General features: G+C 52.6%; 1 protein-coding gene across 2 annotated transcripts; it reads right to left on the bottom strand.

The window, feature by feature from the left end:
* Positions 1–237: 237 nt before the first annotated feature.
* Positions 238–9,672, bottom strand: TMEM102 (transmembrane protein 102). 2 transcript variants are annotated; one of them, XM_035135771.2, is made up of 3 exons: positions 9,511–9,672; positions 7,484–7,750; positions 238–5,326 (listed from the first exon to the last, which is right to left on the bottom strand). In XM_035135771.2, exons 2-3 carry the CDS (start codon positions 7,674–7,676, stop codon positions 4,308–4,310), a joined length of 1,212 nt encoding a protein of 403 aa, XP_034991662.2. In that variant the 5' UTR covers positions 7,677–7,750; positions 9,511–9,672; the 3' UTR covers positions 238–4,307. The 2 variants fall into 2 exon arrangements, with proteins under 2 accessions (XP_034991662.2, XP_060137910.1); XM_060281927.1 differs by lacking the exon at positions 9,511–9,672 and adding an exon at positions 9,459–9,489.

Below are 9,672 nucleotides of genomic sequence, written 5' to 3'. Positions count from 1 at the left end.
TGCCGCAGAAAAGGGTCAGCGACCATTCAAAGTGATTTTTTGTCATTTTATTCCCGGTAGGTTTGATAAACCATAGCACGCAAACCACAAATATCACATGTTTCATAAAAAAAAAATTGTAGAATGGGCTAACCATGTACCGTACTTGTTATGTTTTTAAAATAAGGAGGGTGTTTTTTGTGGTTATAAAATAAATTGATTTTGAAGAATTTTTTTATTTTTTTTATTTGTACAGTTTTAAGGTCTCTTCAAGCCTGAAATAACTCACACATTCATGAGAATAGTTAAAATTGTACCCTCTTATGTTACACTGTCATCTGATACATTTTAAAAATTAAGTTTTATTGATTATTTAATAATAATAATAATAATAATAAACAAAGCACATGGCACCAGGTGATTTGGCGTGGAATGACCTGGAGGAGAGAGAGGAGCAGGGGGATTTTGGCTCAGGGCGGCCAACTTTCCAGCCAGCTTCCATCACTGTGCCTGTATCTCCCCACTGGCCTGCTGCTGAAAGCACAGGAGCAATCACAGCCATGGTCAGTTGGCAACTCCTCTTTTGTAAATCAAGGATTGGGTAGGGAGGAGAGCAGCAAGGTTCAAACGCCTCTGTGTATATTGAAGACTTGGCTGTCCCCCCCTTCCAAAAAAAGGAACTCAACCTGGAGACCTCCAGCTGTTTGGGTCTACAACTCCCACCTGGCTGGGTGCAGTTGGTGGGAACTGTAGTGCCAAACAGGTTAGCGGAGGCTGATATAGCCATTTGTAACCCTCACAGATCAGCCTCTTCTGCCCTGCTCAAATGGCAAAGTTAGTTGTCCTTTGTTGTTGTTGTTGTTTAGTCGTTTAGTCGTGTCCGACTCTTCGTGACCCCATGGACCATAGCACGCCAGGCACTCCTGTCTTGCACTGCCTCCCGCAGTTTGGTCAGACTCATGTTGGTGGCTTCGAGAACACTGTCCAACCATCTCGTCCTCTGTCATCCCCTTCTCTTTGTGCCCTCCATCTTTCCCAACATCAGGGTCTTTTCCAGGGAGTCTTCTCTTCTCATGAGGTGGCCAAAGTATTGGAGCCTCAGCTTCACGATCTGTCCTTCCAGTGAGCACTCAGGGCTGATTTCCTTCAGAATGGAGAGGTTTGATCTTCTTGCAGTCCATGGGACTCTCAAGAGTCTCCTCCAGCACCATAATTCAAAAGCCTTCATGGATCAATGCCTTGTCGTGGCGAAGGGGCTTGAATAACTCAGAGAAGCTATGAGCTATGCCATGCAGGGCCACCCAAGATGGACAGGTCATAGTGGAGAGTTTTGACTAAACGTGATCCACCTGGAGAAGGAACTGGCAAGCCACTCCAGTATCCCTGCCAAGAAAACTCCATGGGCAAAGACAACAGGCATATAAAAGTTGTCCTTTATTGCATATAAATCTTTATTCACCTCGCGTACAAAGATCGCTGCTGAATAGAAGACACAATTTCTCCCAAGGCCTACAGAGCACATTCCACTTATTATGAACAATCTCATCATCGTCCTTCGATATCTATTTTAGATCTACGATTTCAAGAGAAGATGGGTGTCGGCACCAAATCCGACCGAAAGCTTTGGCCCAGAAATACCCGTGAGAAGGGTTGCTCAATTGTTTTACTCAAGAGTCGGTTCTCGGGAGCGAGTAAACACAACTAACAAAATGATCACCTGCAAAGACGGCGACCCTTCTCCAAAAATGCGATTGCCGCAGGCAGGGATAGCAAGATGGTGCCTGGGCTCCCAACTCGCAGCCGCCTTGACCAGCATGCCCAGTGGTCAGGGTTTATGAGAGTTATAGGGCAGCCTTCGCCAGCCAGGTGCAAATCAATCTGTTTTGGACTACAGTTCCCAGCACCACCCACCTGCGCCAGCTGAGGCTGATGGGAATTGTAGTCCAAAGAACACCCAGAGGCTACCCAAAGCTTTACCCAACCCCAAAGAAACGTTGATTTGTTAAATATTTTAGGGCTTAGGCAGAGGCCGGGGCATCAACAGTCCAATGGCAGTGCCCCCGTTCCCATGCAAGAAATCCCCTGGCATTAAGACGGGAGACAAGCTCAGCAGAGAACTTTCGACAGCCCCACTTTGGCAAGACGCTACACCAATAGAATAGCAGCCTGAAGTTGTATACCCAAAAGCAACAGGAGCGCTCCAGGTGCATTGCATCAGTTTTTGACATCAGTTTAAGGCACAATTAAGGACGCGAATGGCGCTGTGGGTTAAACCACAGAGCCTAGGGCTTGCCGATCAGGAGGTCGGCGGTTCGAATCCCCGCGACGGGGTGAGCTCCCGTTGCTCAGTCCCAGCTCCTGCCAACCTAGCAGTTCGAAAGCACGTCAAAGTGCAAGTAAATAGGTACCGCTTCAGCGGGAAGGTAAATGGCGTTTCCATGCGCTGCTCTGGTTCGCCAGAAGCGGCTTTGTCATGCTGGCCACATGACCTGGAAGCTGTACGCCGGCTCCCTCGGCCAATAATGCGAGATGAGTGCCGCAACCCCAGAGTCGTTCACGACTGGACCTAACGGTCAGGGGTCCCTTTACCTTTACCTTTTAAGGCACAATTGAAGGTTGTGGGGTGCAAAGACCCGCCTCCCTGATCCTATGGCCCTACCCCATTCGATATGTGTCCCCCTTTCCTGCCCCCATTTCAATGGTTTGCACCCTCCCTCTTAATCTGGGGGACCTTTAGCATGCCAGGCGCATGGCTCCCTGACCACTGGGTGCGCTTTCCAGGTCTAGGTGGGGGGCGGAGAGTTGTAGTTCAGGACCCCACAGATGTGGGGAAAGGGTGGGTAGGAGAGGTTGCAATAATTCAGCCGTGCAGTTTCGTTTAGGGCCCCGTCTGTGCCGCTATCTTCCAGGCTCTCTTATATCGCCTTAACCGCCCTGGCTCCGCCCACCTCCGAGAAGAATCCTGGGAGCTGTAGTCTGTTAAAGGTGTTAAAGAGTCGTTAGGAGACCCCTGTATTCCCGTCACAGAGCTGTACATCCCAGAGTTCCCCGGAAGAGGTATTGATTGTTAAACCACTTTGAGGACTGTAGATCTCCGAGAGAAATTAGTGGGGAATCTTCGGACAACACTCAGCAAACTTAACAAACTACAGTTCCCGGGATTCTTTGGCGGGGGAGCCATGGCTGCTTAAAGAGATATGATCCTGCCTTAAAGGTATGGTGCAATGAGGCAATGAGAAGAGAATTCGGGAACCTCTCCTTGGCATAGCTGCCAAGTCTCCCGTTTTCCCCGGGAAACCCCCGGTTTTTTGTTTTTCCCCGGTTTATTCTGGCACCACGGCCATTTTTGAACTGGGCGGAGCATGCTCAGAAGCGACTTTTGATGCTGCTCTGCCCAGTTCCAAAATGGCTGCAGTGCGACTTTTGGTGCGGCGGCCATTTTGAAACTGGGCACAGCAGCATCAAAAGTCACTTCTGAGCATGCTCCGCCCAGTTCCAAAATGGCCGCCACGCTACTTCCGGTCCGGTCCCTTATTTTTCAGAGAGGAACTTGGCAGGTATGCTCCTTGGCCACGTTGAAACTGCCGTGGCTTCCCCCAAAGAATTCTGGGAGCTGAGGTTTGTTACGGGCAATGCTTTTTTTTCTGGGGGCACGCTTACCCCTAAACATTTTGTGAATCTAATGGGAGAAGAAACAAAAAAAAAATTAAAAAATTAAAAAAATGTTTCTTCTCTAGCATGGAGAATCATTAGTTCCGTTGCTACCCCTCCCCCTGATGACGGCCTTTTGTCCATTTATAGTGGTACCTCGGTTTAAGAACAGTCCAGTTTAAGAATGATTCGGTTTACGAACTCCGCAAAACCGGAAATAGTGTCCCGGTTTGAGAACTTTACCTCGGTCTAAGAACGGAAGCCTGGTTTAAGAATGGTTTCGGTTTAAGAACGGACTTCCGGAACGGATCAAGTTCGTAAACCGATTTGAACTAAAAAAATGATGATTGTCTCGAGTCAAAATGAGAGTACCCCTAAACATTTTTTTAAAGAAAAAAAGCACTGGTTACGGGTTTCAAGAGTTCCTTGGAGACCCCCGTATTCCCACCCCGGAGCTATGATTCCCAAAAAAGGGAGGTGGTTTGTTGAACCCCTCCGACAATTGTAGCTCTGCGAGGGGAGCAGGGGGTCCCCTCCCAACCTTCAGCACCGTTAATAGCGGACAGCTCCCAGAATCCTTTGGGGGAAGCCGTGATTGCTGAAAGGGGGCAGCAATGGGTGGCCCTCGTTGCACCATTTTTCTACCTGAAGCCACTGTGCCTGTTCCGTGGAAAGAGTCACGGCGCTGCAGCGGACACCCCTTGCTCCCTGAAGGCCTTGGCCAACCGCTTGGCTTCCTTGGCGCCCTCCACGGCTCGCCGGAGGAACCGGCAAGGGTCGGCCCTCACCCAGGCGACCTCCCGAGCCAGGCCCTCCGCGGCCGGCCGAGGGAGCCCTTCCAGAAGGTTCCACTGCGGCAGGAAGTAGCTGGGGAGGCGCCGGTGCACCAAGCCGGAGGAGAGGTCGTCCAAGAGGCCCAGCAAGGCGTGGGCCGCGTTCTCGTCCCGGCCGAGGTAGCTGGACGGCAGCCGCTCACAGGACCACAGTGCCAAGGTGAAGAGGTGGTACGGCCCCAGGCCTCTGCGTAGGTCGCAGCCCAGCATCGCCATGGCGGCCCGGAGGGCCCGGAGAAGGGGCAGGGGCAGGATCCTGCGGAGGTGCAGCTCGCTGGCCGAAAATGCCAGGCGCCAGGCGCCGCAAGACGCAGACGGCAGCAGGTAAAAGCTCCCGGCTGCTTCCTCGTCCATCATCTTGCCGTCCCAGAAATGGGCCTGGGCCAGCCACGGCTGGGCAACTTCCGGCCAGCCCTTGAAGGCCACCACCGGGACGACGTCGTAGAGGATCCGGCGCAGTCCGACGAGGACAATCAGGGAGGTGACGCAGCCGCGCCGCTCAACCCTCACGTCCTCGGCGGCGGGGAAGGAGCGCGAGAGCCACTCGCAAACCAGCTCGGCCGATAAGTGGGCCTCGTCTCCCGAGCAACAGTCCGACCAGCGGGTCAGCGTCTCGGGGCCGAAGGGCTGGAGGCTGATCTGCGCGTGGCCCGGGGGGCTCTGCTTCATGTCCAAGGAGACGGGGACCCCGGCCGCGTTCAGGACGGGCACCAGGAGGGTGAAGTCGGCGTCATAGTCGCCGCCAGCGGAAAGAGGGTGGAGGGTGCCTGGATCTGCGTGGATGGTGCCCTGCTGGGCTCCGCCGGACAGGATCAAGTAGCGGTTGATGGGAGGAAGTTTCCCCTCGGATTTCTGGACCTGACCTGGCGGGAGGAAAAAATAAATAGGAGACTTGAGACCTGTCAAGTTGCTGTCAGAGAAATAAGGGACCGGGCCGGAAATAGCAGACCGGAAGTAGCACTGCCGCCATTTTGGAACTGGGCGGAGCATGCTCAGAAGTGACTTTTGATGCTGCTTTGCTCAGTTCCAAAATGGCCGCCGCGCCAGAAGTCGCACTGCAGCCATTTTGGAACTGGGCAGAGCAGCATCAAAAGTCGCTTCTGAGCATGCTCCGCCCAGTTCCAAAATGGCCGCTGCGCCAGAATAAACAAAAAAAATCCGTTTTTTTTCAGCTAGGAACAGCTGGGAAAACGGGGATTTCCCGGGGAAAACGGGAGGCTTGGCAGCTATGCTTGAGACCCCTGTTTAAGCCCCTAATTTTGGGGACTGGTTTGCCCAGCCCTCCCTTAGCAAAGGATTCTCCTTCTGTCTGGAAAGACACACACACCCCCAAGATAGTGTCCAAGGAGGTTCTGGTCAGCTGTTACTGATGGCATCCGTCTGTCTCAAGAGACAATGGAGTGTGCCTCCAGGGGTGAAGTCAAACCGGTAATGGAGTGCGCCTCTGGGGGTAAAGTCAAACCGCTTTGTTACCAGCTCCAAAGTGACCTCCCTGGGGCACAAGTCTAGAGATGGGGGGGAGGAGGGGTGTCCAGGGCTGCCCAAACAAAAAGAACCCCCTCTTGGACATCAATAGGAGTATAGCGTCTAGATCAAGGGAAGTAATAGTACCACTGTATTCTGCTCTGGTCAGACCTCACCTGGAGTACTGTGTCCAGTTCTGGGCACCACAGTTCAAGAAGGATACTGATAAGCTGGAACGTGTCCAGAGGAGGGCAACCAAAATGGTCAAAGGCCTGGAAACGATGCCATATGAGGAACGGCTTAGGGAGCTGTGTATGTTTACCTTGGAGAAGAGAAGGTTAAGGGGTGATACTACAAGAAAGAAGATTCCACCTAAACATTAGGAAGAACTTCCTGACAGTAAGAGCTGTTCGACAGTGGAATTTGCTACCAAGGAGTGTGGTGGAGTCTCCTTCTTTGGAGGTCTTTAAGCGGAGGCTTGACAGGCATATGTCAAGAATGCTTTGATGGTGTTTCCTGCTTGGCAGGGGGTTGGACTGGATGGCCCTTGTGATCTCTTCCAACTCTATGATTCTATGATTGGACCACATCTGATATGGTCCAAAGGAAAGCAGAGCAAGACGTTTGGCAGCAGCTAGGCCGCAGGAGTTGCCGGAAGGAGGCGTACAAGGCGCCGTCCAACCATCCCAGAGACTCCACTCTACTACCAGCTCCATCTGGTACTCAGGATGAGACCCTCCCTGCCCATGGACTGTCTGGCCAGAGTGGTGCATGCTCTAGTTATCTCCCGCTTGGACTATTGCAATGCGCTCTACGTGGGGCTACCTTTGAAGGTGACCCGGAAACTGCAACTAATCCAGAATGCGGCAGCCAGACTGGGGACTGGGAGACCATATAACACCGGACCTGAAAGACCTACATTGGCTCCCAGGACGTTTCTGAGCACAATTGGTGCTGACCTTTAAAGCCCTAAACTGCCTTAGTCCAGTATACCTGAAGGAGAGTCTCCACCTCCATCATTCAGCCTGGACACTGAGGTCCAGCTCCGAGGGCCTTCTGGCGGTTCCCTCCCTGCGAGAAGTGAGGTTACAAGGAACCAGGCAGAGGGCCTTCTCGGTGGTGGCGCCCGCCCTGTGGAACGCCCTCCAATCAGATGTCAATGAAATAAACAACTAGCTGACTTTTAGAAGACATCTGAAGGCAGCCCTGTTTGGGGACACTTTTAATGTTTGATGTTTTATCGCTTTTTTTATTACTATTATTAACATTCTATTGGGAGCCGCCCAGAGTGGCTGGAGAAACCCAGCCAGATGGGAGGGGTATACAGTAAATAAATTGTTGTTGTTGTTTAGGGTTTACCCCCAAGCCTTTTCTTCTCCTGAAGATATCTCGCAAAACAGAGGAGGTTTAGGATCAGAGTTTTCCTTCTCCTACATGGGCTCCCTTCCCAGGCTGACCAGCCCCAACCACAGTCCTGCCCGCTTCTCCCCCAATTCAAGGCCATCTCCCTCTGCCCCCCCAACCCCTCCCCACCTTTCCAGGGTCTAGCCACTCACCCAGCAGGGAGAAAACCTTATCCTTTGCAAGGTGCAGTTCCGGGGCGTCCCGAACGCCTGGGTCCCTGGCCTCGTATTCTTGGATGAGCTGGTTGATCTCTTCGATGCGTGCCCCGGAACGGAAATCCAAGTCTGTGAGAGGCTTGGCAGGGGCCGGCTTGGAGTTGGGGGGGTCCCCAAAAGGGGATGCCATCCCCCAGCTTTCCAGCAGGATGAACAGAGAGAGGGAGAGGGAGAGAAAAGGGGTGTGTGTGATCTCCTCACGACCTTCATTGGAAGAGGAAAAAAAGACTTGATAAGGAGGTAAAATCCTGCTTCCGCAGCCAGGGCTCCCATTGAGACTGGCGGGGGAGGAGGCGGAAAGACCCTCAGCTCATTCTAGGTTTGTTTAAAGCATAAGCACGCTGCAAAAAGTGGGCAGTGCTGTGTAGTGGTTAGAGTGTTGGACTAGGACCTGGGAGAGAGATCCGGGTTCCAATCCCTACTCGGCAGGGAGACTCACTGGGTGCTGACCTTGCAGGGGTGGGGAGGCCGTCTCCTTCAGCCTAACCCAGTGGTTCCCAACAGGTGGTCTGGGGACCCCCAGGGGTCCGCGAGCTATGCCAGAGGGGTCCGCAAGATGCTATTAGAATAAAAAATATATTAAATATATTTCGTATGATAACAGATTTTTTGTTTTGGCCGCTTCCTGCATGAGCAGTCTAGCGCAAAACTAGAATTAGATAGAGGCAGTAGTTCTGCTGTATGCCGTTAGGTGGCGCTTTACAAACACTACTGTTTTGCAAAGAGGCAGCGCGCGCATTCTACTAACGCTCACCTCCCCAAGATGCTTTGCGCGCGTCGGCTTCATTTGTGCGCTACTGCGCAGGTACCCTGTCTTCTCCATTCCCCTCCCTCCTCCCTGGCGCGCGCTGCCTCTTTGCAAAACAGTAGTGTTTGTAAACAAAGCGTTGTTTTTCGCGGAAGCTACAGTTCGCGTAGTTAAAAATGGACCATTGGTTAAAAAGTGGTTCGTTAAAACGACAAAGGCCTACAGATGAAGAGGAAGAACTGTAAAAACCGTATAAATATAAAATATAAAAAAGACTCTTAATTTGGCTCTCACTTTTTAATTTTAGGATTAGGAATTAATGGGGGTCCTTGTCACAATAGCGGCTCGATGAGGGGGTCCTCGAGAAAATTTTGTTGGGAACCCCTGGCCTAACCTACTTCGCAGGGTTGCTGTTCTTGTGGGGATTAAATTAGGAGAGGGGCGAATCCTGTATAGGCCACCTTGAGCTCATGGAAGGAAAAGGTGAGCTACAATTGCAACAGTCACATGGACTATGCTGCCAACATTTGACTTTAATTGGTACCGACTAATAGCCCTCTTTGTTATTTTCTTCCTGTTCCGACATCATGTCGAACCACGTACCGTAAATCTAAGGCGAGCCTTTGTTTTACCTCCTTGCAAAACGTTTCGATTACTTCCTAAAGAAAGAACCCTGGGAGCTGTACTTTATTCAGGCTGCTCAGAATTGTAGCCGGGGCGAACTACGGTTCGTAGCACCTGGTTAAACTACATTTCCCACGGGTCTTCTTCTGGGCGGTGATGGAGGAGAGGGGAAATGGGGTTTCCGCGTCTGGTGACGCAGGAGGAGGAGCAGGAGGGTGCTGGCGAGCGGTGCCACCCCTGGGCTGCTTGCCAGCAAAAAGGCAGGCAGGCAGACGGGGGTGGGGTGGGGGGAGCTAGCCCTCGAGGGCCGGCTCAGGTGGGTGCGCTCGCCCTCGGGGGCCAGACTCCGCTGCAAATGGCTCGGATCTGGACGCGCGAGGGCGCGGAGGGGCTCTGCCGGCGCACCTGGGCGGGCGATGGAGACCACCGGACAGGTAAAAGGCAGGTGCCACGACCCCTGCCCCTCCCTCCCTCTCTCCCGCTCCTCCTTCTTTTCCTCTCCTCCCCCCCCTTCCCTTCCTCTCCCCCTCCGGCTGCTACCTGCTCCGCCGAGGAAATCCAGGAAGCCCCATCCCGCTCACCTGCAACTTACCTGCCCAAGCGGAGGGCGCGCCCACAGCAAGGGAATCTCAGCTCCCGAGCACCCTGGGAAATGTAGTTTCTCCCCACTAGCTCCTGCTTCCAGCCGTGTCCCAAAGCATGCTGGGAAACGTAGTCTTTTCCTTTCTTTTTTAAGCGCTCTCAAAAGGTCCTC

Source organism: Zootoca vivipara, chromosome 13 (assembly GCF_963506605.1).
Source record: "Zootoca vivipara chromosome 13, rZooViv1.1, whole genome shotgun sequence".
NCBI lineage: Eukaryota > Metazoa > Chordata > Lepidosauria > Squamata > Lacertidae > Zootoca > Zootoca vivipara.
The sequence above is the reverse complement of the archived record's forward strand: the minus strand, read 5'-3'. Positions and strand labels throughout refer to the sequence as shown.

Bases quoted from the DNA above. Each gene is read 5' to 3' on its own strand.
- TMEM102 (XM_035135771.2), bottom strand. From the start codon at position 7,676: ATGGCATCCCCTTTTGGGGACCCCCCCAACTCCAAGCCGGCCCCTGCC. The intron at 5,327-7,483 runs GTGAGTGGCTAG...TCCTCCCGCCAG, and splicing joins TAAGGTTTTCTCCCTGCTGG to GTCAGGTCCAGAAATCCGAG.